This window comes from Penicillium waksmanii (assembly GCF_028829765.1).
Source record: "Penicillium waksmanii strain IBT 27052 chromosome Unknown utg000002l:1.0-3326099.0:1.0-3328782.0, whole genome shotgun sequence".
NCBI lineage: Eukaryota > Fungi > Ascomycota > Eurotiomycetes > Eurotiales > Aspergillaceae > Penicillium > Penicillium waksmanii.
In genome coordinates, this window is record NW_026643249.1 from 2,968,724 (window position 1) to 2,995,782 (window position 27,059).

General features: G+C 48.9%; 8 protein-coding genes across 8 annotated transcripts; 3 read left to right on the forward strand and 5 right to left on the reverse strand.

Annotated features, from left to right (window-relative positions):
- Positions 1-173: 173 nt before the first annotated feature.
- Positions 174-2,508, reverse strand: N7481_002796 (RING finger and CHY zinc finger domain-containing protein; the record flags this gene model as incomplete). The annotated part of the gene is made up of 3 exons (XM_057262015.1): positions 174-625; positions 657-1,176; positions 1,231-2,508. The coding sequence occupies 3 exons, from the start codon at positions 2,506-2,508 to the stop codon at positions 174-176; spliced, it is 2,250 nt and encodes a 749-aa protein (XP_057126947.1).
- Positions 2,509-3,302: 794 nt separating this feature from the next.
- Positions 3,303-3,690, reverse strand: N7481_002797 (uncharacterized protein; the record flags this gene model as incomplete). Its single annotated transcript, XM_057262016.1, has 2 exons — positions 3,303-3,417; positions 3,518-3,690. 2 exons carry the CDS (start codon positions 3,688-3,690, stop codon positions 3,303-3,305), a joined length of 288 nt encoding a protein of 95 aa, XP_057126948.1.
- A 666-nt stretch (positions 3,691-4,356) lies between these two features.
- Positions 4,357-7,520, forward strand: N7481_002798 (DUF2293 domain-containing protein; the record flags this gene model as incomplete). The annotated part of the gene is made up of 6 exons (XM_057262017.1): positions 4,357-4,491; positions 4,611-4,730; positions 4,800-5,090; positions 5,159-6,705; positions 6,758-7,282; positions 7,394-7,520. 6 exons carry the CDS (start codon positions 4,357-4,359, stop codon positions 7,518-7,520), a joined length of 2,745 nt encoding a protein of 914 aa, XP_057126949.1.
- A 727-nt stretch (positions 7,521-8,247) lies between these two features.
- Positions 8,248-8,605, reverse strand: N7481_002799 (copper metallochaperone ATX1; the record flags this gene model as incomplete). Its single annotated transcript, XM_057262018.1, has 2 exons — positions 8,248-8,399; positions 8,518-8,605. 2 exons carry the CDS (start codon positions 8,603-8,605, stop codon positions 8,248-8,250), a joined length of 240 nt encoding a protein of 79 aa, XP_057126950.1.
- Positions 8,606-10,499: 1,894 nt separating this feature from the next.
- On the forward strand, positions 10,500-12,058 carry N7481_002800 (class III chitinase; the record flags this gene model as incomplete). The annotated part of the gene is made up of 5 exons (XM_057262019.1): positions 10,500-10,710; positions 10,778-10,843; positions 10,921-10,934; positions 10,985-11,103; positions 11,158-12,058. 5 exons carry the CDS (start codon positions 10,500-10,502, stop codon positions 12,056-12,058), a joined length of 1,311 nt encoding a protein of 436 aa, XP_057126951.1.
- A 1,271-nt stretch (positions 12,059-13,329) lies between these two features.
- Positions 13,330-18,449, reverse strand: N7481_002801 (uncharacterized protein; the record flags this gene model as incomplete). Its single annotated transcript, XM_057262020.1, has 9 exons — positions 13,330-16,255; positions 16,322-16,777; positions 16,830-16,901; positions 16,958-16,982; positions 17,035-17,205; positions 17,253-17,336; positions 17,574-17,787; positions 17,848-17,885; positions 17,945-18,449. 9 exons carry the CDS (start codon positions 18,447-18,449, stop codon positions 13,330-13,332), a joined length of 4,491 nt encoding a protein of 1,496 aa, XP_057126952.1.
- A 1,906-nt stretch (positions 18,450-20,355) lies between these two features.
- Positions 20,356-21,618, reverse strand: N7481_002802 (uncharacterized protein; the record flags this gene model as incomplete). The annotated part of the gene is made up of 2 exons (XM_057262021.1): positions 20,356-21,053; positions 21,111-21,618. The coding sequence occupies 2 exons, from the start codon at positions 21,616-21,618 to the stop codon at positions 20,356-20,358; spliced, it is 1,206 nt and encodes a 401-aa protein (XP_057126953.1).
- Positions 21,619-23,477: 1,859 nt separating this feature from the next.
- N7481_002803 (ankyrin repeat domain-containing protein) lies at positions 23,478-26,249 on the forward strand (the record flags this gene model as incomplete). Its single annotated transcript, XM_057262022.1, has 5 exons — positions 23,478-23,661; positions 23,720-24,422; positions 24,481-25,330; positions 25,396-25,731; positions 25,815-26,249. 5 exons carry the CDS (start codon positions 23,478-23,480, stop codon positions 26,247-26,249), a joined length of 2,508 nt encoding a protein of 835 aa, XP_057126954.1.
- Positions 26,250-27,059: the final 810 nt, after the last annotated feature.

A 27,059-nucleotide genomic window follows, 5' to 3' on the forward strand; every position in this document is an offset into this window, starting at 1 on the left:
GTCTGCGGCCCAGTTGCCTGGCAGTGCGCGATGTGATGCGGTTCGATACGCTGATGGGGAATAAGACAAGATCACTTCCAACATGAGTGATCTCTCTAAAAAGATCAAATGGTTCACAGATGGGGCTGTGCATAATCGATAATCAATGATAATGACGGGATCTTCAATTCAGATCATCGGTGGCCGAGGAGGTCGATGGGGTCAATTCCATCGTCATCATCATCGTCATCATTTTCGTTGTCAGATCCGGAAGAAGAGGAAGAGGACTCTGCTTCATCGTCGTCATCCTCTTCATCACCTTCACCTTCACCCCCAGCTCCCCCCTTTCTTTCAACGGTTGCTGCGTCGTTTGAAAGAAATCCATAACGATCCCGAAGCTTTTTACTTAGAAAATTCAATGCCCCGTAATCAGTGTCGCCTTCGGATCGGAGCGGGCTTCCAAAGAATGGCAACGATGAGGGTTTCTCTGATTCGCGCTCGGTGGGTAGACCAAAGTAATTGCTGACTACTGGCGAAATTGCTCGGTTGTGAGTCATGTTGTAGGAGACGAATCGGTTATCGGAACCAGCTGATCCCGGTACACTGAGACGGGACTGTGAAGGCGGGGTGTTGTTCATATGCAGTGCTGCCAGAGATGTCGAGGCCTCCTCTCCCACCTGCAATGATGCTGATCGCAGCCGGTAGGGGGGGCTCGTTGGGCTCGGGCTCGGGCTGGGGCTGGGGCTCGGACTCGTTCACGCCCTCTTCCTCGAGGACCGCAGAAACGTCCCCTTGCAGGATGCGGATCTGGGCTGTATTATAAGATTCACATAAGTCACATTTCAATCCCAGCCAATGATATTTGACGATCGATTTGGCGCCGCAGTCGTTGCAATAGACGAGTCCTTTGGTATCTGTGAATTCGGCGGGCATTGGCTGACTCTCGATTGTGCGGTCTAGGTTTCGGAATGTCGATTCCATGTTGGTTATGGTCTTGCTGCAGATTGGACATCGGAAGGATGTTTTTGAATGTTCAGAAAGGCATTTGTGATGAAGACTATGGCCGCATCGCATTACGACTACCGTCTCTGGGGAGGTAAACATGTAGTCCCCGCAGATGGGACAATCACACTGGGTGGATCTTTCGATGCATCGGTGAGTATCCTCTATGGATATGGGCAAGCACACACAACAGGTCTATGAGGTAGGTGTTAGTACGGACAACGATAGCCACATAAGCAAATCACTCACCTTGCAATGGAAGAAATCTTTCCCAAGTCCTTGTCCAATTCGGCAAATCCCACAATCGTGGCAATGATAGATACTTTTCTTGCTGTCGTTGTCCCATAGCTTGCAGATATCGCAATAGTAGTGAGCTGTATCTTCCCCGCATTGATGGCAATTTTGGGCTGCAGGCTGGGCATGTCCACAGAGCATGCAGAGCATGTTCTCCGTATCTCGGCGAACCAATGGATGATCCTCAACTTCATCATGGCAGAACCTGCATGTGTACCACTTCTTGCAAGTGAAGCATTGAAGCTTGACGTTTCTTTTATAATGCTGGCAGCCTAGAGAGGCCTCGTCCAATTCTTCTGTGTCCTGGTCGCCGGCTTCATCGCCGGCTTCATCGCCGGTCTCAACGGCTGGGGAGTCGGGTTCGACTCGTGGGACATATGTTGGTTGCAAATCTTCAGCGGTGAGGGAGAAATGATTCTCGTATGGAGGGGCTGGCATGTCCGATGTGGGGCTCGGGGTCGTATGACAAGGATCTGGCGATAAATTCATTGCGAGTAATGGTGAGCTGGGAAGATGATGCATGGGAGAGTTGCTTAAGGTTGGAGATTTCAGCATCGTTGCGTGGGACCATCTGTTGTACTTCTCCGTCATGAGATCGTGGACCATCCGCGCCTTCTCGTTGTTGTCAAGGTCTCGATCCCGGATTGCAATGATCTTTTTCCTCAACCATCCCATTCCATCATCAGCAGGCAAAGACGTTGGAGCCAGCACATCTGCATTGAGTGTATTGCCCGAGTTCTGCCCTGACCCCTCTTGCGATCCTCGTCTTGACTGTGCATCTCCTCCAATAGATCGTTCATTTTGTCCGGCGCCCGATTCGTCCTCCTGCAGGGGCATGTTTCCAAGGCTTGGTACGCTCATATCAATATGGTGTGGATTATCAATTATGTTATTGGTAGTGATGACTGGAGTCGACTGGTCCTGGCTGGAGAACTCGCCATCGTGTCGAGGGTGCTGGTGCTGGTGCTGGTGCTGGCGCCCGCGCTCCGAAGTTCGGCGATCCATGTCTTTCAGGAGAGGCGTGAAGAAAGGAGGGCTAGGTCCATGCAGCGACCCTGCATTTCCAGCAGGTAGATCCGATACAATACGATCTTGGTCCGGGGAGTGAACAGGATCGTTGTTGTTAGGCAGCTTTGTTGATTCGTCGCCCCGAGAGTGCTCCGCTTCGTCTGGGTGGTGGGGGGCGGCACGGATTCCGAGTTCGACCAGCAGCGAGTTGACGTAACTGCTCATGAAGGGCTGAATGGGATCACATCAAATGCAGTGACCATGGACGTATACGAGAGAAACGTCCAGTCTATGTTCAAGGGCCTGTGGCCTTTGGGGGGGGAGGAAATGATCGGAGGTTGTTGGCATGTGACGTTCTGCTGAATCATCCGCGGATCGGCGCTAATAAAGTTACCCCGTTCAACACTGCCCCAAAATAAGAGATGAATGGGACACAGAGAGAGAGGTGTGTATGTGGTAGAAAGAGGTACAGTATACACAGACTTGAGTCCTATATTGTAGATATCTAGTAGACTAGTGCACTATTCCATGATACCATTTGATATTCTCCTTTTGACCAATTTGTCCTTCCCCGCAAAAATCATCCGATCTGCAGCCTCTTCTGCAGCCAATCTGATTGCCGACCTTGAGAAAACTCTCTGACGAAGAACTGTTCGAAGGAAAGCAATAGGGGGTGTGCTGCAAGTTTGATGGTGATAACAGGGTTCCTCCGCTAGTGCAGGTGGCTGGTCAGACGTCAAACCCGAAAGCATGTAGATGACGAAAAGGTAAAAGGAGGAACCATTGTACCCAACGATACCGGGCCGCAAGGAGAGAACAGGCGACCAGAATTCTAGAACGGACGAACTCTGGTGGCTGGATACCCTTTTAGGTCGGCTGCTTCCTCACTGCATCTGGATCCTGGATTCCTGCCCAAGAAAGGTGCGGGCGCCCAACGTAGGGGAAGTAGCAAATGAGATCGACAACCATGCTTTAGGTCGGGATGAACAGAAGTGAATATACTCGAGCTCATCTCGAGCTCATCTTAGACAAGTTCCCAGGCTCTCATTCAATCGTTCGAGGGTCAAATTGAAATGCTCATAAGCACTTTGGCGGAGGACCACCTCCCCCTTGAAGAGTCCCAAGCTCCGCAGCCTGGAGTGCAAAGTTAGCAATCAGAATCAGGATGTTTCTCATTCCCTTTCCCTTTCCCCACTGGGCCGCATTGGATGGGGCCATTTTGATTTCCACTTACATGCGAGAGTCCTTGCCAATCGGGGTAGTTTCCCAATATCGAGTGATCAGGATGTTTTTCACAATTTTGTGTTCCATGTTGGCGGCGGCCGTAGCCCGTTCGAGGAAGCGCAAAGTGTTGGCAATGCGCGGCGCGTCAAATTGCTCGGAGGATGAGCGAAAAGACCTTCTCATAATGGTACGTAGAGTATAGCGGCCGGGGTGGAGTATCGAATGACCTTCAGGCCCTGTCGAAAGAGATGGCGGTATGCATGAAGCACGGCAGTCCTTGAAGGGACAGCGGTGGCCATTGTATGTATACAGCTATACAGCAGCTGTGCAGGCAGTCCAGTCAAGAGAGGTATGTAGTGTAGATGTCAATATAAGTGTGTCAGTGGAAGTGTAAATAGTGTAAATGCACAGCTGTTCATGTTCCTCCGCTCCTTCCCAGTGGTGCCACGCTAAACCCAAACGAGCCGGGCAACTTTGGGCACCGACTGCGAGTACCGGGGCGATTCTTTACCTTCACCCCCCCCACCTTCAACATTTACTCCAAACATCCACTCCCTGCACGATACCCTTTTTGCTAGCCCTTTTTTTGACTCGACTTGACTTAACTTGCTGCATTCCTGCACCCTTCTCCCCGGACACAGGACGGGGTCCCTTTTTTATTCCCCTTACGCGTCCACCCCAAAACTCACCTTAACACTCGGCCCAACCCGTCCCTCTCGTACTTTTATGCTCTGACCGCCCGCGTTCTCCGACTTCCGTCATATCACCCCCAGCCACCTACTCAGACCCCCGAAACTATGTGTGAAAGGCTTCTCTAGGAGGTTGCTTCCAAGGAACCAACCCTACAGAATGGCTCGCGTTGTCAGGAGGGCCGCCTCGGCTTCGGTCAGGCGGGCCCCCAGTCGCGCTATTCAGCGGAGAGCTCGAAAACATAAAGTGATCATGGAGTCGGTTACGCAAGAGAAGAAGAAGCTTCAGAGTGTGGTGTGTTTCCCTTTCTTGAGATATATATTAGCGAGGAGTCTTGTCCTGTCCTGATCTATATACCAATATACTCGTCTCCATTCGTTTCTTCCTCTCGACACTGCTAACTCGAGATATAGATCTGCTTCGAGGCACGCGCTCCAACCGGTTACACCTTCATCCCGGCTGGCAATCCGCATCTCACTACAGCTTGCAAAGAAAGATGCCGAAAGGAAGGATCACAGATCTATGCGGTCTCGGTAGGAGGATATTGATCTCATCTCGTGCATTCTATGCATGACCCTTGGACTCTACTCATGCTCAGTTAGACCACCCCGCATACCACCACCCATAACCTATCCCTCCACGTTCATCGCATAGGTTATCATTTTCCGAGTACCGTGGTTGCAGCGGTCTGTTCGGAGTTGGGACTCTACCTCACCAGTACTGGCAAGGCGGTGCCTTTCCATACTATGAGCTCTAGAGAGACTCGTCCGACACCTGATGCCAACAAAGACCAACTGACTATCAACACGGAGGCAAGGGATGCAATCACAGATCTCTTCCCTAATATTCCACTGAATGATCTACATCAGATCATTAAAACTGCATTTCAAAAGGTACGTCTTCCGGAACTCACCAGACGGAACTTGAAAGACCGGGAATACCTGATAGCTTTGCTGTATAGGGTCAGCGAAAAGTGGGCACCGCTTCCGAGTTGCCACTGGCTCGTCGTGCACAGCTTGCCGTAGTGGCTCATATCCGCCATCTCTACACCGATTACGACAAGCTTTTGAAATCGGGCTCATTCCACGAGGCGAGATCTACCGTGGAACAGCCAACTCTAGCCAAGCTCGTGGCCTGGCGTGGTGATGACGAGAATGGCCAAAAGGCCCTGGAAGATGTGTTCCGGGAGGTCATCGTCATATCCGATGACGATGATGACAGTGAAACCGAGGAGGAAGTCCTCGCCTCAAGAGATAACCTAGATCAAAGCGTGGAAATCCTTTCCAGTCATGCCAGGGTCCATGACATTCAAACTCAACCCGTTAGCTTTGTGAACACCTCAACCCTGGACCCCTTGCGCGAGTTGTCCGAAGAAGCACCGCCTGGTTTCCGATTTGTGCATAGCGTGCCCAAGAAGACCGTCGATCGTCGAGGATTTAGCAGATACCAGGCGTGGAACCGCGCTATGACCAAATACGGGACTAATGGCACCGCACATGGCACTGAACAGGCCCACCTGAACGGTGGCACGGCCGAACAGCAAAGCCCACGCCACGGAAAACGTCCCCTGGCCCCTGCTCGTGAACTTGCAGACTCTCCCAGGCGCCGTGAGATTCTTCCCCCGCCGTTAGAAGTTGCCCCTAGGGTCATTTCAGGCCCCAGTCGTTTTGAAAACACTGTGCACCGTACGGCCGCTGCTCCAGAACGCCCAGCAGGGAACGGCCATGTAGGTATCCATGACAGACGCGGGCCTTTGGAGGGTCAACGAACTGTGTCCCAGCAACATGGGACCAATGGACGACCAGTACTAACCACACAGAATTCATCTGAAGTTCACCTTTTGGATAGAAGTCCTCGATCCGTTGGGAATGCTCCGTACCCTCCATCTCCAGGCAAAGCCCACTTGAATTCCAATGCTCGTACCGAGCGGATCCCCACCAATAAAAGCGCAAACTCGCCAGTTTTCGTTAACGCGCACAAGGAACTGCATTCGATTAGCCAGAATCAGTTTGGCGCCCGGGCCGAGGCTCCAATCCCTCATGCGGCCAGGCCAGGTGCTACCCAGGATTACGTACTACCCTCAATCGAAGCACTGGACAAGCGAAAGATGGAACTCCGTCTTGAGAACATGACAAAACGGATGAGTCTTCGTTCCGTAACACCCAAGCAACCGGGAGAGCAGTCTCAGCCTGGCAGTCCAGATGACCCAAACTCCAAGAGACGACGACTGGCTTACCACGTACCCCCGCCCCTATCCCAGGAATCACGCCCCGATCCTTGGAACGCAAGGCCCATTGCTATGCCGGTTTCCGTTTCCGAGGGGTTGGCTTCAAGGGGTCAATACCGCCGCGATGATCTCGGTCCCGAGTATCGCGTAATGGACGGGAATATTGTTCGTCGGGAATACCTCGCTCCCGCAGATCCATACAAGAGAGAGAGACAGGTTCAGGCTCCCCAGGATGCTAGACCAGCAATGGATCGGATTCGTTTCGCCGATATGCACTCACAGTCCGGTCCCCCTGGAACCAGTGGGATGATCCTGAGATGATCGCATTCCCAGAGCCACAGCCGGCCTCGGCGCTTCTTCTCGCCCTGCTTACTATGGTGATCGTAGCCCTCACACCCGACCTGCAGTGACTGATCCTCCTCGTGCCTCGAAAGATAGTGATCATCCTCATGCCTATCCTCAAGTCCCCGGTGCTCCCTTGGATGGGAAACTGTACGCTGACGGCTTTGTCCGCCACGTTGATTTCCGCGAAGTTCGTCCGGTCGAGTACTTCGTCCCACGCCCAAGAGCGCAGCAACCGCGCGCCGGAGATCCCATCGGCCAAGGCCAAGGCCAGTCCTTCAGAGCTAGGATTCCTGAGCACTTCATCCCCAAGGATCTTTCTCAGTCTCACTCCTTGCCCCAGCCTCCACCGGAGCAGCAGCACCTACTTCCAGCTTCCCGAGCTACTCACAGTTCTCACGTTCAGACTCTTCCTCATGCGGAGGCTATGCCTATGCCTGGAAATCGCCAGCCCCGAGGACAACCTCTCGTAGGCGCTCGTGAGAGACGTCCTGGGAGCGGGCCCGGCCCGAAGCGGTAAGATAGACCAGACCGACCAGTCTCGCCAAACTTCCCCGGGCGCTGGAATGATTCGATTCCCTTTCGTACTTTGAGAGAGGGGGTAAACTAACACTTTCCTTTTCACAGACGCGTCCACGACCCCCGTGCTTTCCAAATGGCCGAACAAAGTCGGCCCATCTACGTTCAAAGAGTGGAGTCGCAGACACCACAACCCATGCCTGAGGGCAGCAGACACGTTGTTATTGTTGATTGATTGATGTTTTTTTTTTACGAATACGAATATTCCTGGAGTGGAGTGGAGTGGCGTTTGATTAGCGCTTGTGGTTGCGCCTGTGGCTTTTGATAATGATTCTGATCGCGGTTGCGGTTGCGGCTGCGGGATTGCGATGACATCGCATTTGCACTTTCATTTGCATTTGCATTTCCATGGTTGTTTCTCTGTTCTCTGCGATTGTTTTGGTCCCGCCTTGTTCCGTTTCGTTTCGTCTCGTCTCGTCTACATGATACCCATCCATCTTGTCTTTAGATTAGATCGCCCTTCTCATAGGAAGGTTTCAATCGAAGCTTCTTGCAGTGCAAGATTTGCCTATGGCTATGCCTATGGTATTACATTATTACATTATATCCGTTCCCTGTTCAAGTTCCATGTCCGCTCTTTCGTTTTAACTACTACTAGTACTAGTAGATTTATCTAGATCTAGATTTAAATAGTTCTTTGGCTTAGTCTGTTAACTTCAAGTTGAATATAATGGTCCCAACGAGGGAAAAATGCAGAGGTATATTTCGCTGATAAAATGATCGTAACGATCTCAAATAACAAGGGACTTGGGACTGATCAGATAAGATCCCAGCCCAGCCCAGCCCAGCCCATCAAAGTATGTGTGTTTGTTCTGTGTCTCAGAAAGTTCAAACTTTGTTGTACTCCATCCTCAACAACACATCCTCATTTCTCAGCTCAGCTCAGCTCAGCTCAGCTCAGCTTAAACAGCCTGCTTCTCCCCATCGGCCTCCCCACTATTAACAGCCTTGCCAGTCTTCTTAATAGTAGCCAGAACGGTGTCGTACGAAAGGCTCGGCTCTGTGGTGATCTTTGCGGTTTGCGATTCGAGGTTCACGTCGAAGGTTTTGACGCCTGTGGTGAGGTGAGAAGGGAATGTTAGCTAATAGCTCCTGTGAGGAATAGAAACAGCGATAGGGATGTGCGCTGCGCCGGGTGAGGGGGGAAGGCGGGGGTGGGGTATTCTGCATACCTTGGAGCTTCTTCAGAACACGCTCGACAGCGCCGGAGCAGCCGCCGCAGCTCATGGAGATGTTGAAGGTGTATTGGTGGTCGGACATTGTGTGTGTGTATGAGTGTGTTTAGGAGGAAGGGAGCGGTGGAGCGGAAGTGGGAAGTGGAAGCGGAGGTGGAGTGGGTTGAATTTGAAGGTGGCCGCGTGGTGAAACAAAGCAAGGGGGTGGCTAGTTCAAGTTCAAGTTCACGTAAGAAAGAAAGGAAAGGAAAATAGGAGAACAGAGGCTGGATTTTATTCCCCTTAAAGCTTTAAATCTACGAAATCGAAATGGATATGGTGCAATTTGTCATTCTGAGAGATTTCCGCGAGTGGCCGGGATTACAGTGTAGTTAAGGTGTTTGGTTTGTCATCACGCAATAAACGCGCATGCTGAGCTTTTTTTGAACCACGCCAATTTTTGAATTACTGTCATGGTATGGGTATGAGTATAGAAGAGTGAAAGAATGGAAATTGGAATTATGCATATAGCTTACCACATCCTCGTTGGTCATGATTTATGGCAGCTGAGGGAGGGGCTGTTAACTAGCATATGCTCGAAGTGAATAGTAATTTAGCTCGTTCAGTGATTTGCAATGTGGAACTGTATCTATCACGTGTTGAAAACCCATTCTTGCCTTGAAATAGGGAACTTTGTACTTATTTATTATGATACGGAAACGTAGACTTAATAATACCATTTCATACACCGGCCAGCCACATCTTTTAAAGAATCTAAACCCTTGTGGTTGAAACCGAGAGATACCACTTGACACCGAACAGGTATAAATAATTAAAGCCAGTGGATCACGCTGTATCTTTGTTATACTTGACTAAATATCGCTAATGCATGATTTACTCCTGGAATTCCATTAGTACCATGCTTTCGGACCAAAGGCTATAATATAATCTTAATCAGCATAACACATGTATGTGATATCTTTATTATCTTGTCGCATTGCCGCGGATGGCACCTCTCATGTATCCCAGTCGATGGAATTCGGAAATACTACCAACTTGAGGCATCAGCAAAGCGGGGTTAACGAAGAGCGGGACCAGCGCCTCTTAATTTCTGGCTTTCTTTACTACCCGAGATTCGTGAAGAAAAGGTGATCAGACTTCACAAAATGGACCTGAAAATCACGAGCACCACCTTATGCAGGGGAAGAAGGGTATTCCACATTTCTGCACTCGGATGAAACACAAGACCACGTTGTGGAGATAGAAGAATTAAGGAAATGACCTCCAGCGAACGGTCCTCCAATCCCGCTTAAAGTTGGGATGCAACGTTAACTAAGCCAAAATATCATTAGCGGAATTACGATAACTTTTAATAGGGAATATGAGCCCTGATTCGTTCAGCCACCTAGTTCCATCGTGATCACTAAAGCCACTAAGCTCTGCCTGAGCATGTCACACTGGTGATGAAATGTCATGCAGAGGTGCACAGATAAGGCAGCCTTCCTTTGATCAAAGCGATCTGTAAAATAGTAGTTCTCTTGGAACTCATCCGACTTCTGGGGCTACGAAGAGAGAGCGTTCATACTAGCGCCGCTTTTTTCTCTAGCATCCGTCTCTTCAATGTTGCATATCCTCAGGATCGCTCAGAATCCATGGATCTCGTTAATCACAAATGCCAATGAGGGTTGCAAATTACGGCAGCATCGGCGTTGTGATGCTGGACTGAAGATATTCTGCCACAGAGATTGCCATTAGTTATAGAGTAGTATTTGCTATCACATCATTGATACTGGTTGGGTTTCCGTCGATCCGAATCTACTTTCAGGAGGCACTCCGGTATGTCAGGGTCACATACTATAATCACGGAGAGCTTCACTCTATGTTACCTTCTCATGCGACCAGAGGGTGGTTTTACTCTGGATAGGATTCATGGAAGCTAGTCTATCATGTTCAAGTTGAAATAAAGGTATAAATAGGCAAGGACTCACAGCTGCATTGAAATGTTGAAAATCGACAATATCAATCCAAATCGCCAGTGTGAATTTGCTATCAACCTTCAGCTTCTTGACAATTTTGACAGCATCTTTATCATTTTATCTTTCTCAATCATGTACCGTGTCTTGGGTATTGCAGGCTTTGCCATGGCCCTGGTTAGAGCTGCGAGTGCTGGCTTCAACCCTGGCTCTTCCTCCAACATTGCAGTATATTGGGGTAACATTAGGCTTCTACATACCAGCAAACACTATTTCAAAAGCTAACAGAATTTTCCAATGTGTAGGGCAGAATTCGTATAACCAGGGCAGTGGCCCATACGCGCAGCAGAATCTTGCCACATATTGCTCCAGTATGTACTCCGGAACAGGCAGGTGCTGTATACCAGATCAAGACCTTGGCTAACTGGGAGTATTACTATGCATCTAGACACTGAAATCAATGTGAGAACTCGTCACAGTACATCCAGGATTACTCTAACTAATAGCCCTAGATCATCCCCCTTGCATTCATGGACGGCATTACTCCAGCAATTACAAACTTCGCCAACGCTGGAAACAACTGCACCACCTTCAGTGACAATCCTAACCTCTTGAACTGTCCCCAGATTGCGTAGGTTAATACAAGCCTCCACAATGGCCATGGTCCTCTCTGATCGCTTTCTAGGAATGATATAATAACATGCCAGAAGACTTACGGTAAAACAATTCTCCTGTCTCTTGGAGGCGCTACCTATACGCAGGGAGGATGGTCTTCGACTACCGCCGCTCAAAATGCGGCACAGTCCGTGTGGAATATGTTCGGCCCAGTCCCCAGCGTCCAAAGTGACCGTCCTTTTGGAAATGCCGTTGTTGATGGCTTTGATTTTGATTTTGAGTCGACCACGAACAATCTCCCGGCATTTGGTGCTGAGCTTCGCAGCTTGATGAACGCCGCAACCGACAAGAAGTATTACCTGTCCGCTGCGCCCCAGTGTCCTTTCCCTGATGCTGCTGGTGGCACCACACTTGATAGTGTTGCTTTTGATCTTGTTATGGTGCAATTCTATAACAACTGGTGTGAAACATCAAACTTCCAGGTTGGATCAAGCACTCAGTCTTCGTTCAATTTCGCAACGTGGGATAATTGGGCCAAGGGCAGCCTGAACCCCAATGTGAAAGTCTTCCTCGGCATTCCCGCAAATACCGGTGCCGCCGGCGCAGGCTATACCAGTGGTACTCAGCTTCAGGCCGCTATTGCTTACTGTAAGCAGTATAGTAGTTTCGGAGGGGTCATGATGTGGGATATGTCACAGCTTTATGCGAATAGCGGCTTCCTCGACCAGGTTGTTAGTGATCTTGCGGTATCTGTCACTCCTATAACATCCACAACAACCACGTCTAAACCAACCACATCACCAGGAACAACACTCACCAAAACAACTTCGACCACTAGTTCTAGCTCACCAAGTGGAAGCCTTGTTTCTCAGTGGGGTCAGTGCGGCGGCCAGGGATATACCGGTCCGACCCAGTGTTCCCCTCCGTACACATGCGTCTCCGGTAGTCAGTGGTGGTCTTCTTGCGCCTAGTCAGGCTCTCATTTCCCCACGTGAAGGTACTACGTCTCCTCTTTGAGCAATTTGCCATGCTGGACCTGGCGAAAGATGTTATATACAGACTTTGTTCAAGTTGCATATAGGATATTGCAAGCTCAGAGAACCTGATCGATATATTTGGTCTTGACGCTCCTATAATTCATAACATTTTTTTATTGTATTACAACTAGTAGATTTGCAGACTATTAAATATAAGGAAATTACCCCTATAAATAAAGTGGTATAGCTATTTAATATACTGATAATTACTCACTGAGCCTGAGTCTGAGCGCTCTCGTTAAAGCGGCGGCAGCCCAGACAGGAAAGCCCCACCCAGCAGACAAAATCCTGTGTATATAACTGCATACAGAAATCTGTGTGATTTCCTGCCAAGCTCAATAGGCCCTTACCCCTCTGAGCGAAATACTCCGTACCTATAGGGAACATTTTTGCTCTCCGACTATGGCAATATATCACCTTTTTTGCGACCGCATATTCTGAAAAGCCTTCTTGTTGATCCTCGCGAAAAAAGAAAATCGTCAATATATTTCGTTATTCTTCTGGATACCATTCAAGTTATGTATGTTTGAAATAGCCTTGCCATCCGAATATGGACGCGGGACCACTAGTGATTAATAAAAGACCTGAGAGTATAAAGGGATTACGGTTTTGATTTGAGGTATTAAAGTGCAATGTGTGTAGATCAAAAGTAGCATGTCACATTGTTCTGCCCAGATAGGGTGAGTCAGGTTACTTTTTGAGCCACGATCTTCTGGCACTCGCAAGCTAGGTTGAGCTAAGATGGGCTGAGTTCAGGTAGCTGGGCTTAGCTGACGAGCTGAGCCCTTTTTTGCGTGCTATTTTTACATACAAACAGTTTAGGGCTATGTTTATGGTTATGGTCATGGTCATGGTCATGGTCATATCTTGATTGTTTGGACAGGCTCTGATTTATTATGGAGGAAACACCTGCATAGACATAAGTTTTACGTTAGGCTGCATCAGGTTACTATAATCTTAATTCAATAGAATTGAATTGGATCGCACCCGATAGCATCCTTAAGTCTCGCAAACCGCCTAACCGCCATCAATCCCCACTGGACGAACTCGTTGAGCAAGGCATCAGATCCTCTACCGAAAGTGTCAGCCGTGCGTTAACGGCTGACACTTTCGGTAAACCAACAACAGTCTTAGCAACAATTCTGGCCTCTCGCAGTCCCGATAGCCGCCCTGCATATTCACAGATCTCAGGAGGGACCCAAGCATCATTTGATCTTTTCGACAACAGACAATGCGGCCAAACGTTCCTTCATCGCAACTGAATTTTTCTCTGCGGCTCGGAGGGTCTTCTCAGTTATTTTCAGATTCGGCTTGGAATCAAGAAACTCCTTGACGGTCTCCTCGGAGCATCGTTGCACGACAAGTTCCACGACTCTTTCGGTCTCGACAATAGCTATGCTCTTCTTGAGACTGAACTGAATCAGTGTCTCAAAATCAGAATCGTCTCCATCTGTATCACTTGGCTCAGATCGGTCTTTGTCCGTCTCCTTCCAATCGAAAGGAATTGCTTCCAACATGGCTTCAGAAACAACAAGTGTCTCATATTGCAACAGAATATCTGTCACTCTAAGCTTCCATCGTTTAGACTTTTCAGCCTGCCATATCCTTTCCCAAACTGACTGAAGGTCTATCTTGCGTCGCTGGTCTAGCAGCAATTTCAAGGGTCTCATGTCCTCATATTCACAGGCAATTTGGAGAAGGTTCTTTGTAATGGGAACCTCTGACCCGAGACGAACAATGAACACTTTTAGCATACTTGTCGTAAATTCATTGAGACCCGCGACTGCACTGGTATCAAAAGGGGCCTCCATGACCTGTTCCGTGACAGTGAGACCGTCGAACCTGGTTTCAAGAATTGCCCGCACAAGCTCTGGAGATCCTGACTTCGCTGCATTTTCGAAGGCCTTTTGTGTGATGGCCACATTTGGGTGCTTGGCCAGGACATCCCCCATTACTACCCTGTTGCAAGCGACCCTTTCCAGCACCCATTCATTCATCTCAATGACTTGTCGACTCAAGAGTACATCAAAGGCGCCCGCCGTAAGGTATCCATAACGACCTATCTCTTCCAACATTTTCTCGATGGGAAGAGACTCATACTGCTGGCCCAAAAGAAGTGACATGGCCTCGCGATCTTGGCAGGCCGCGATAAACATTTCGTCAGAAACACGGGTTCCAGGCTGCAGGGCGAAGAGGATCTCCAGACTTCGCGGGCTTTCCACGGCCTTCAAAAATGCTTCGTTCGGTATGTGTGAGTAGGGCCCGTTAACGTCGGATAAGTATTTCAGTACCGAATCTCCCTGAAATTTTTTGGCTGCTGCCGCGCATATCATTTCATCGGTCACTTGAATATCCGATCCTCCATTTTTCATAAGCAGCTGAAGGATATCAACTGCGAAGTTCCAATTGCTGATCGCACTAGTTATTACTCTCTCAGAGACTACAAATCCAGCCTGCTGCCTTGTCAAGAAATTGGTAATTATCTCCACGGCGTCTTGATTAGGTACTATCGCAATCATGACTTCTTCACCGATTGGAAAGTGGGGACCAACTTCGTCAAGTAAAATATTGAGAAGCTCGAGACAGTTGTGATAGTTGTTTGCTGCGGTAAAAAGCAGTTTGTGGCTGAATTGTCTGGAGCCTCCAATTCCCAGAAGCTGACGGAGTACCTCGGGTCCGCTTCCACGATTCTCAACAGCAAGCAGCAGTATTTTCTCGGTGACTTCGAAATTGGGTTCCAGAATCTGAATGACTGTTCCCATTGCTTGAGATGTCCCGTATCTCGCCACAGCGTGGGCTATAGCGTCACCAAGCTTTAGCCTCATTTTCTCGTGTTGAATGATTTGTTTGAACAAGGCATACGTATGCGGGTTGCCTGCCAAGTATCCTAAGAAATCCAGACTGTTGAACCAAATATCTGTCAATTGTCTTTCAAACAGCAGCTCTAATATTCGAGCCGCATTGGCTGTGTGGATCCGCACGGTTTCCCAGAATATTTTGGTGTCGGTGGCAATCGTCACCAACGATTCCTGCTGCCGATCAAGAAAGAAGCGCATCGACTCTAAACCTGCATGTTCATTCATAATCGCAGCAAGTACCAACCTGTGACTTATCACCTTCGTGCGATCTTGCGATTGCTCGAAGAAGGCACCGCATATCCACAATGCTTGCATGATGCGCTCCAGCCACTCGCTTCCGGCCTCCCGATGGTCGACATTCTGTATTATCTCTTCAGCCACCTCCTGCGGGACATGTCCGCACCTTTCGAGCATCTTCTCGAGAATATTAAGGTGACCGTTACGAGCAGCGACGATGAGCGAACGGCCGGGTTTGAAGTTCCATGCACTCGAGCTAACCAAGGGATCAACGCCTTGGCCAAGAAGCTTCACCACCACATCCTCCAGTCCCAGACCTGCAGCATGATATATAGGCGGATGGCACTCTTCTAAAGTCATCTGGCCTTCGTCCAGACGCAACTTCAATATATCATTATCGTATTTTGGTGCCAATACATTGAGCCAGTTGAGGTAGCTCTGCGAGAACTCTTCACTGAGAAGACCTTCGATCTGGCGAAGTAAGACTGGGTGATTCGAAAGATCCCCCACCTTTGCCACATGCTCATCCCAATAGCGGGCAGCATAGACCAGGAAAGACTCTTTGAGAGCATGTTTCATTGGAATAGGCTCATTTCTGTCAAGAAGGCACTGTAACGCCGTGACTGCCAAATTGTAATGGGCCGCTGGTATAGAAAACTGATACCATTCGTGGCTACCTGGCTGCTGGGCGTCCTCCAGAACCAAGAATTCCTGGACGGAAAAGTGAGCGAGCTTGACCGTGTCATCTGCGGTGTTCACGGTGACAAGAGACGTCGTGCAGATGTTGATAATATGGTTTGGAGATGGCAGGTGCACTGCTGCAGCGACTGTATCTAACGTAACAGGTACAATAGACATGCTTATCCACATTAGGATTTTGCACGCTCGAACTCGATTTTTCTCTGCCATCCTGTTGAGGATGTCTCTGTATGTTGCCTCGAGGGAATCAGGAATCGTTTCCAGTGCGTGATTGATTTCATCTTCGTCAAAGCACTCCTCGAGCCGCTTGATCTGTAAATCGGCCCAACGGAAGCGTCTACCAGAAATTTAGTTTAGTATTATGATCAAATAGAGCTTCTTAGGTAGTAGCCCTGGAACGTACCGTTCTGGCGTATCCAATAACTTTTCAATAACTTTGTTCTGAATGGACGAATCAAATTCTTTGATTGGACCCCCGGCCACTTGCGCACGAACAAACGTTTCAACGTCGCCACCCAATTTCATCTCCAGGTCTAATGTCCTACAGCCCTCAAACCGGGACCGGATATCAGGCTCGGGCCGACTGGTTGCCAGGATGTGGAGCTTTGTCGGGTGAGAGGCTTGCAGCTTGAGTAGAAAGTCTAATGCGAAGTTTCTTTGATACCGGCCGGGGGCATTAGGACACTCATCCAGCGCATCAAGGACTAGGAATACCTGGCCCTCCAGGTCCCGAAGGGCCTCATCCAGAGCTTCACAGAGGGTCTGTTGGTCTGGCTTGGTACCGGGTCGACTGTGCGACTCCCAAAGCTTGGTAATTGAAGGGGGGGAGGGGTGCTGAGCTGAGCTGGCGAAGCAGGGACTTGAGAACGTTGGGTATCTCTTGCGTCTCGCCATTACTAAATTGAAAGTACCAGTAGGCAAGGTGGCGGGGCGTGCTAGAGGGCTTTTGACAGTGTTTCTTAATGTCCTTGATAATCGTGGAGCTGGTGAGTGTTAGCCTAATGATCTTAACTTGGTCACCAACGGCAAGGGTTCATACCAAATAATTGATTTTCCGCAGCCAGCTATTCCCATTTGGTCAATTACGCACTTATCACGGTATTGGGCAAAACTCACCCACGCCATGCAACCAATATAGAATTCCGGGGTTCTCTATCCAATCCTGGTACGGAGCTGTGTCGAGAAACCAGTCGCCCGTGTTTGCGGCCCGACGTTCTTGGTGGCCGTTTTGAATATCAGAAAAGGATGCCCTGGAGAGCCAGTCAAGAATCCTTTCCTCCTCCGCACCTGGGATTATCAGTGACAGTGCTTTGGGGAATGCGGTATCACCATACTCAATGTTTTATCTTGAATTGCCTTGAGTCGACTGACGGTTTCGTCGATGCGTTGGAGGATCGCTTCGCCGGCTTCCATCTGATCTTTTTGATTATCAGCCGCCATTCAATTATCTGCACCAAAGCCACGGGGGGAGTTCCTGACCTATATAAGTTGAACAATTGACCCAGCGATCTACAATCTGTCCATGATCGATCACAGCTGTTTTCAGCTTGGCAAGAGGTTGTTCAGTCATTGCCACCAAGCCTTTTACCAGGCGAACTTCATAGCTGTCAGTCACAGACTTTAATAAGTTGAGATATTGGTCGTATTGACGATACCTCCGTAATTCTCATTGCTCCTCTTCTTCACCTCGGCAGTATAACAGAAGATTGCGGTGTAAATACCGATCAGAGACTGTCGGATTCTCTCGTGAGTTTGACCCCGGTGTCTCCAGCAATAATCGTCAATAATCGAGTAATAGGCGAGTTTGTCGGCGAGGAACTCGCATGCTTCGAAAATAGCGTCTCGGCGGTCGATATCATTTTCAACCATCTATCAGTCAAGGTCAGATCCGACATACATACTGTACACCGCTTGGCGACTCCTCCTTACCGTCAATCCCAGCGATATAATCGTCCACGCGGAGGAAGCTGCATGTATGATCAGCCCCATGTCCATATGTGACCTTTGCTCAGAGATGTTTGCATACCATGACCTGTTGGATCCAAAGATGCGACCGACGAAAAGATCGGCTTGGCCTTAAGTACAGCGCTCAAGATGCGACTAGTGGCATCTCGGAAATTGAACGAGGATCCGTTGCGCTTCCGAATCTGCAATCCCCCTTTCTTATACTCCTCGTACTTCTCCTCGATGTCTTTCTTTACTCGCTCGATCGCGTCTTCCGGGTTTATAGTATCCCCCGGATCCAGCAGGGCCTTGGTATCGTCATCCAGGCTGGAAAATGCCATATCCCACAGCCGGTCCTGTTCACTGTCTCTCTTGGCCTCGGGTGACACAGACGGGTCATAATTATCGGGTATCGCTACGGGTGTCTCGTTGTTGCTCACGGTGAGGACGTCGTGGGCCGTGTTTACCTCGCTATTGTGTGTCTTGTCGCTCCCATCCGCACGGCTGACATGGTGGGGGCGCTGCACAACCGTGTCCGCGTCTTTCAGCTTGCTGCGACTGAGTTTCGCACGGAATTTTGTTAACATTCTGCTGGCACGGTAAGGGTGGTTAGCGTCGAAGTGGAAACTTTGTCGAGACAGGCCCAATCGATCGCAGATTTAGGCGCGTCTCTCGCTCAGCCTCGCAAACAATCACTATTGTGATTGGCTCCACGCAACGAGCCATGATAGGTTCAGTCACGGTGCATGAGGCATTAGTGCGCTTCGTGTTGTGTGAACGATGAATAATCCTATCCCGGAGGGCCCAACTCGTGGTATTTGACCTGTCACGATGCATTAAAACAATCAGATGAGAGCGCCTCTTGGAAAAGGAGGAGGAAGGAAAATTGAGGGAGCATGGTGGTCTGCGAACTCAATAAAGACCACAAATATATAGATCAGACCTCCTTATCCATAACTCTACGTATAATGACTTAAGATAAATTGGATATTATATAGTATTAATGAAATAATATAGAGCTGAGGAAGAAAGAAGAGAGAGATGCTCTTATAATCGCATGGTACAAATGGAATAGACGGTTGTAGGTTATATGGTCAGGCACGTAATACAGGCAACGGCTGATTTTGGCTTGTGGCACTGAGATATCTGGAAAAATGTGCCTTCGCATAGGCAGAGCCATAATTACGAAGTGAATATGAGGACCGGTGAAATCGACGCCGAAAATGGCCGCTTTTGGCGCCAGAAACGGCCGCCTTTCCACCCGCAACTTTGGAAAACGAGCCGCCGCTTGACCGCCCCCCTTTCCAGTACCCATCTATTTTGTACCCACCCAACACTCTTAGTCACCGTCTGGCGACGAGATTGGCGTCTGTTCGATATTTACTTACTTCCCTACGATTCTACCTGCTACCAAACGACGCTGACAATGGCTTCCCTTTGCAGCCCTGTATAGAGGCCCTCTCTTTTTGTCTTATCTCGCTGGGTGCTTATAAGATGCCTCTGCTCTCTCTCTCCCTCTCTCAGTGAACCTAAGTCTCTCTTTACTACCAATGCTTACTCCTTAAATTAACTTCGGTAACCTTATTGTCCATGACTCTAGATCCGTACCTTGGTTATTAATCCTTACTTTTCTCAATGGTACCTCTGCTTATTTAGCTAGTTTAGGAAGATAAGCACTAATACTAGACTGACTCTATCCTTTATAAGGAAACTCAAGCTAGACTGGAATATTTCTGTTGTTCTGGATGGCTACCTCTAAACTTCGTACCAAGGACCTTACTAGGTATTACTATTGTTAAGCGCTACTGACGAAAGTAAGTAGGAGTATCCCTAGAATTAGGTACTGTAGGTAGGGTTAACTTACGAGAATAGGTTTTTCATTTAGTTAGAGGCAGATTATATAGACTATCTTCTGTAAGAGGATTAAGTAATACAGCGCCAAAACTCTCCAACATGTTGCCCGCCATTATTGACCTTTTAATGGCAGTACCTACCTGAGATTGAAAAGAGTATCCAATCTATTCCATCCTGAGTAGGTTCTAGTCCACCGTAGGAAGGTGCAGATCAGGGCGGTGTTCTCTCGAAATATTCATCTTCGCCCACTGCCCTCTCTATTGGGAGGCGATTCTATATAAAAGGTCCTTGGCATACGCTGCTGCGACCATCGCTGCATACCCCTGCCACGTTTTGTTCTTGTGGGAGTCAGCGTAATCGCAGATCCCGCGAATCACGAGGCAAGGAAAGTTATTCATGAGCCCTGCTGCTTCCATTTCAAAGCACAGAATATCGTCTTGAATTCCCAGTTTGTCTCGAATCAAGGCGTCCGTCATGAGTTGATTACCCGATGCTATCAACCCGTAATGAATCGCGGGATCATCATCGGCTTTAGTCCGTGGTCGTCGCGAAACTATGCGCGATGGATCATCGCCGCACTCCAAAGCACACGACCCACCGTCTGAAGGGTGGAGAATATGACTTCGATATAGCCGATCACTAGCTGGATCCGGGCGACCATATCTTTTTTGTAGACGTGGGGTCTTCTTTTAGGGCTTCGTCAACTGTATTCTGAAGCTGGTGGCCTTTGCTCTCATACTGAGCTACTAGTCCACCTACGGCGGAACGTAAGGCAGTGGGTGGCTGGTCGAGGCGACCAGTCATCTTGAAGCTTTGGCCTTGTATCGACTTGCCAAAGTCATACTGAAGCACACCGGCCTGGCCATTGTTGGGAATGCTGACTACCACATCTCCGAGGCGGATATCATGCTTTGAGCTTGGCACGCCACCACCGATACCGACCATGAGACGAATGCGAATGTTTGGGAAGCTATGCGTCATCTCCTCCGCCACTCGTGCTGCCGAGGAGATGCCATACTCTCCCATTGGAAGAACAGAGATGACGACGTTGTGCTTCCCAATTCTACCCAAAGTGTAGTCATTTTTGGTAAGAGGCGGAAAATACCCGGGCCAGTCATGCCTTTCGTCGAGAAATGCCTGGGCGGCGACGTATTCTGTAGTTATGGCGCAAATCCAACCTACATTGTAATCCATTGGATTTGGCATTGCAGAGGGAGGATCTGATTGAAGCGTTGTTATATGCGGGAAGGTTTGCGTTGCGGTTGTCACTTCGGAGTTCTCGGCCTCGTCCCGTTGGGCTTGGTTAGTAATATACATCGACCCTAGGTTCAAGTTGGCTAGGCTGGAAAAGTTATCGGAAGAGTCAGGGTTATTCTATCAGAGGAATTTGCAACCTTGGAAGTTTCTAGGGAGGGTAAGTACCGACCTGGAGATATCCTGGATTTCCCAGTCATCTTTGTAGGCATGATATAGCTCCTGAAGAGGCAGCACGACCTTTTCATAGAGAATAGACTGTCTGCTTTGAAGATCGTTGTCGGATCTCGACGGGTCAATGGAGTCGAGTCTGAATAGTTCGCTGTCGAGACAGTTGTTGACTACTGATTCATAAGCAGCTCCGATTGTGTTCCTCAGTTTACTGAGATTTGCCGTGGTCCATGCCCACTCGTAGTAATCATTGATCGTGGTTTCGTCCCAGATGTAATGGGGGCTCTCCGGTCGGAAAGGCTGTTTGGTTGCAATCTCAATGAGAACAACCCCGAGCGCAAGAATACTTGGATACAAATGGAAGAGATCATCCGCGACGCAGTAGTCCAATTTCTGACACTTGAACTTGTGAAGTTTCGTCGTGAAGTAAGGATGCGGTCTGATCTGGTTTCGATCGCTGATAGTCTCCTTCATCATTTGGATATTCTCATGTGTCCACGGTTTCGTCATCCAATAGGAGTTATAGTACTGCCACACCGATCTTGCAATAGTGTATGCTAGCGTTACCTTCACTCTATTTGAGAGATGCAGGGTCTGTTCCAGCCATTCTGCAAGAGGGACACTGGGCTGTGGAAGAAATTTTCGCCAGATAACCCCTTGGGCAGTGTCCGCGAGCTTCATCTCGTTATTGTGAATGTGGAAATGGATGGCTTGGTTTTTCTCGCTAGCGATAAGCCTGCAAAACTCTCCGATCTCGACCTTCCTGGCACGACTCGGCGAACGCAGCTTGCGCCTCGTCCTGGGTGATTGTGATGGACTTTCGGGTGCGAACGAGACTCGGCTCTTCCTCGATAGTTCATTTCGTCTATGCACGCGTGAAAAGGACAATGTTAGCTAGCTTCACCGTTCCCAGAAGTTCTCAAATCGTCATACCGAGCAACGAATATTTTGGCTTCCTGCCACCGTGAATGACAGTTGGTTGTACGACACGATGTGTCCCCCGCCGAAAACAACAGATCAAATGGGATGTCCGCATCATCTTCAATACCATGTTCAGGATCGAGTCGCAGCCGCGCATATTCCAGATGTTGCGTGCTACACGAGCAGGTTGAATACAATCGGAGTTGTGTATAAAGGGTGTCGTTCACCTGCGCTGGATACTGAGTATCCTTGTTATTCAGATGCGCTTGCTCATCAGGGATCGGAAGGCCATCCGGTAACTCGGTTGTGTGCAGGCAATCGGCGATGAAACGTAAGAGGGAAGGATACTCCGGGTTCTCCTGGATGAAATGTGGCAGACTGCGTCGAACTTCGTTAATTAAAATTCCCTCAGCAGGGGTTTTCGAGTCCTTGCACTCCGATATCCTCCAAAGTGCATCCAACAACCCGGCGTTTCTCACGCGTTTGGTTGTCGGTATCTATCATTTCCCCCAGTGGTAAGTTTCGGGCACGGTGCGGCAAACTGACCAATAACTCACAGTACAAGACGTGTTAACCAGCCCTGCAATTTTGACCAACTTGGGTTCCATACCTCTTGAAAAGTGGATTTGTTGACTCAAGATGAAGAGTTCCCCACCCAGCTGGGCGAAGCGGTTATCCTGCCTTTCCTGGCCGAGACATATTGCTTGCTTGCTAATCCAGGGAAAGACATCCTGGCACAGATTCTGTATCTCGGCCATTTAGATGCTACTAATATCACCCCCTTCTTTCACCTGCCGGTAGTGATGGGCTTTCTCTGGAAGAAGAAGATCAAAGCTGAAAAGCGACAGTCAGATCACGTGTCGAGAAGTAACAGAAGTAACAGCCTCGTAGTGAGGGGTAGACCTCGCCAAGCGCGGGCTTGGGCTATGTTTTCATTTTCTTTACCCGCCCACGGGCAACCCACCACGGGTTTTGACCTTTGTGGATTTATCAAGTGATGCTTCAATGTTCATGTTATTGAGGGGAGTTGATTGTGTGTTATGTTGCACGTCTAAGATACAAGTGAAGCGAGAGGTAGGAATGTATGCACTTGATCCCAGCCTCATTATTATCTCAGCAACCGGATATTCCAACAGGGTTTCCCAGATGACAACCCGCCCACGGGTTTGCTGACCTAGCACTGAGGGGTAAACAGATCCCTGTAAGCGAAGGCGCGTTAGTTTGTCTGAGAGAATCAAAAGTACGATAATGTTGATTCTCATAATTTTGAGACTCCGTTGATAACTCCTTTACCCCTACAAGCCGGCATATTGCTGTGAGCAGGAACGCCTGCCATGTCTGAACCCTCTACGATCCTTGAAGCTGCCACAGCATGTCGACTCACATTTAGGATAGCGATAGCAGCTCCACGGTTAATGCAAAATGAATGGGCTGAAAATAGGCTGGCCGATTTCAATCTCTGGTCTACTGGCGTCGGCGCCTATACGATGGGGAAAGCCTCACTGGATCATCGACTACGCGCCAACCCGGAAGCGCACACTATCCTTATCAATCTCTTGTTGATGTTGAAGATTCTGATACATAGATGTATAGCTGGAGGTACGTATCTGTGCCACCTTACATGGAGCTCCCTTCGCAATCTGACACAACGCACTAGCTAGTGAAATCTATACCACCGTGGAGCTGTCTGACAAGGAGTTAGCCAGGTTGACAGATGTTGAAGACAGTTTGAGTCAAATTACAAGGCTTACCGTTGCGATCCGAAAAGCCGGGACACGGTCTCGACTGCAAAAAGCCGACTCCTCATTTGATCCCAGTTGTTCCCAGATTTGCTCCCTGCGACAACACCTTGAACTCCTTCTCCTGGTGCATCCTGACGAAAATGGGAATTCAGATTCAAACAAACAGCAGCTTGACACTGCACGATTGACAAAGATACAGTTACGGCTGATCGATGCAAATTTACGGCGGCGTAGTCGCTTCTTATATGCCCAGAAACATGCTCAGAAATTAGGAATTAATTACGGACGCCCAAAAAACACGCAAAGTGAGGAGCCAACGTTAGTAAACCAAAAGCCAAATCCAGATGTCGCCCAGACGACTACCTCTTTGCAGGAACAGAAGATAGTTTCGAAGAAGGACCCGCAAACTCAAAGTACCACAACTGCCACGGTGATGGATGAGCCGATTGTCCTTCCACCCTTGCCGGTAATGACGGCTGTAACGACGGTCTTGTCAGTAACAAGCTCTCGAATCACGTACCCAAAGCCTCCGGCTATCCACGATCGTCAATTGCTTTTCACCTGTCCTTGTTGCTGCCAGTCCCTTCCTGCTTCCGTAAGGCAAAGCAGCCAGTGGAAGTAAGTTTACCTTCCTAAAACTAGTGCGCTGGCCTAATTTGTTCGGTTTTCTGGACAGGAAGCATCTGATGGCAGATATTTTACCATACACGTGCATTATCGAGGATTGCCTTGAGATGGAGAAATTTTATATGACGAAGGAGACCTGGTTAAGCCACATGGACAAAGCACACGGGGGTACGGAGCAGTGGGTTTGTCATGCGTGCTCCCAAAAGAATATCAGTGCCACCTTTAAGGAATCGACTGAGTTCACTGCACACCTGGAACAGCAGCATAGCAAGGGAGTTAGGCCACAGCAGATACCCATGCTACTTTCGGCATGGCGGCGTAAAGTCCCTCTCAAAATTACCGCGTGTCCACTCTGCGTTTTTCAGAGTGATGATCAAAACGTTCTGATCGACCACACAGCTGAGCATGTTCACTCATTCTCGCTGGGGTCGTTGCCGTGGGCTCCGACCGAACGCTTGGGGGAAGAACAGGAAGAGGAAGACTACGGTAACTATTTCAAAAAACATCCGTATTTTGACGTTGATAGATCCCTGTCGGACGCCGCATCGGGTTCATTGGGAGTGTCATCCCTGACTACAGATTCAGGAAGCATTGCCGGCTCAGATCTTGGGGAATCGGCCAATTTAACACACGGCCAGCTACATCAGTTAACGGAGAATGCTCTTGATAAAGCAGCACGTGGTAGTTCAGAGCAGTTGGGTATGAAAAATTGGTTGGAAATGGTCAGTGAAGAGGCAGAAAACCCGAATCTGTCACCAGTGATAAAAGACAACAGCTCTACCGGTCATATTTTGGGGAGTCGAGGCTCGCTGTACGAGTCTGACCAACGGGACCGTGCCAACCTCTGGAAATCTGCCGACATCTTCTGGGCAAGCGATGTGACTACCGCCGTTGATGGAGTAACTAAACTTCCTGATGATACTTAGGTATATATGTGCCTTTGTCGTCTGGTTACAACGATTAGGAAACGTCCCCAATTCCTTTTGAAAGCTTCACTTCAACACCCCATTTTCCGAGCTCTAGCGATGAGAATAAAGACAAAATGCCTTTATCGCAAGAAAATCTCGAAAAACGGAAGGACCTGTTTGAGACTGAGGTGAGGGCTATCCGGGCGGGAATGTCAGCCTTGCCATTAGAGGACCCGAGTATCGTCTACCTACCCATGCGGATCCAACTTCTCAGCATGATTACCAACGATGTTTTTCTGCCCAGTACTCACCTCCGCCGACTCAGTTCTGGAGAGGTCACGTCCGCTTCACCTACGGAACAAGCACGCCCCAGGATGTTGCACGACAAAGTGGTAGAATACCTCTTGCCAGGGCATGTTTCCAGCAAGATTATAACCTGGTTGTCAGGCACTATGGCGACTGTCCTGAGAAATAGAACGTCCCCGACAAAGCCGGCAACACCCCTCTCCAAATCGCACCCCTAAATGGACAAGAGTCAATCGCAAAATTCCTGACAGAAGCTGGCTGCGTAATTAATACTTGGGATGTCGACAAAAGACACACTCTTCTTATTGACAATGTAGAAAATAGAAACATTGAAGTCGTGAGACTGCTACTTAAGGCTAGAGTAAACCCCTGCACCGTGAACGCCTATGGGGATGAGCCCTTCGAGTTAAAGTCTCAGACGACCTGGAAAAGGACAAGTACTATCAGATCCGAAAAGTATCTGCCAGCGCGAAAGTTAACCCACGACCGAGATACCAAAGTTCCATCGAAACAAGCTTCGCTTATGAGCACCTCGCGGACTCCTCCGCTCTCAAAGATACCTCGTCATCGGAACTACCTGCAGCTGAAGCGAAGCCCGTACTAGAGGAAAAGACTGAACACTCCTCCTATTCGAGACCGACTAATCGTTCCCATTTCACCATTGGTATTTTCTTTATCTCAGCCTTGGAATATGACGCTGTCTTGGAGACTTTTGACGACATCTGGGGCAGACAAGTTCACGAATATGGCAAATCATTCGGGGGTCAATCATAACACGTACTGCACGGGCATAATCTTCCACCATAAGATCGTCCTAGTTATCCTGCCCAGCGGTGAATCATCCGAAGGAGAGTCGTCTGGGGGTGAATTATCTGAGGGGGATTTGTCCGAGGGAGAGGCATCTGAGGAGCGATCATTCGACGGGGAGTCTGAAGGAGAATATGAAGAGAAACTATCTGAAGCAGAGTCATCTATGACCAGTTATTCTTCTTTTGGCATAGATCCAGAGCGCAAGAAGCAGAAATTGCCTTTTGGAAACAGAGTGTCCCATTAGACACTGTTCGTCAAAGCACTCAGCGGGAGTCCCGATTTGTCCTCGCTAAAGGCTTTGTCCTAGGCTCGCCTAACGATCACACAGTGATCGTTGGTTACACATGTGAGAGATTCCATACAGCCCTTGTAATGCCTAAGGAAAGGTATAAAGATCAACCCGGGGGGCCTTCTACTCATAGAGTATCTTCTCAGCAGAATGTTATTGACGGCATTGGATTGGTGGCTTGGGAGGTTGAGACATGGAGTGATGCAGTTGCGGAGTATTTTTCCGAAAGAACATGCCTGTTATCCGCCCACCTTCTTATGGATAAAGCGGGAGAATGAGGAATGTACATCGGAATCGCGAGATGTCCTCAAAGTT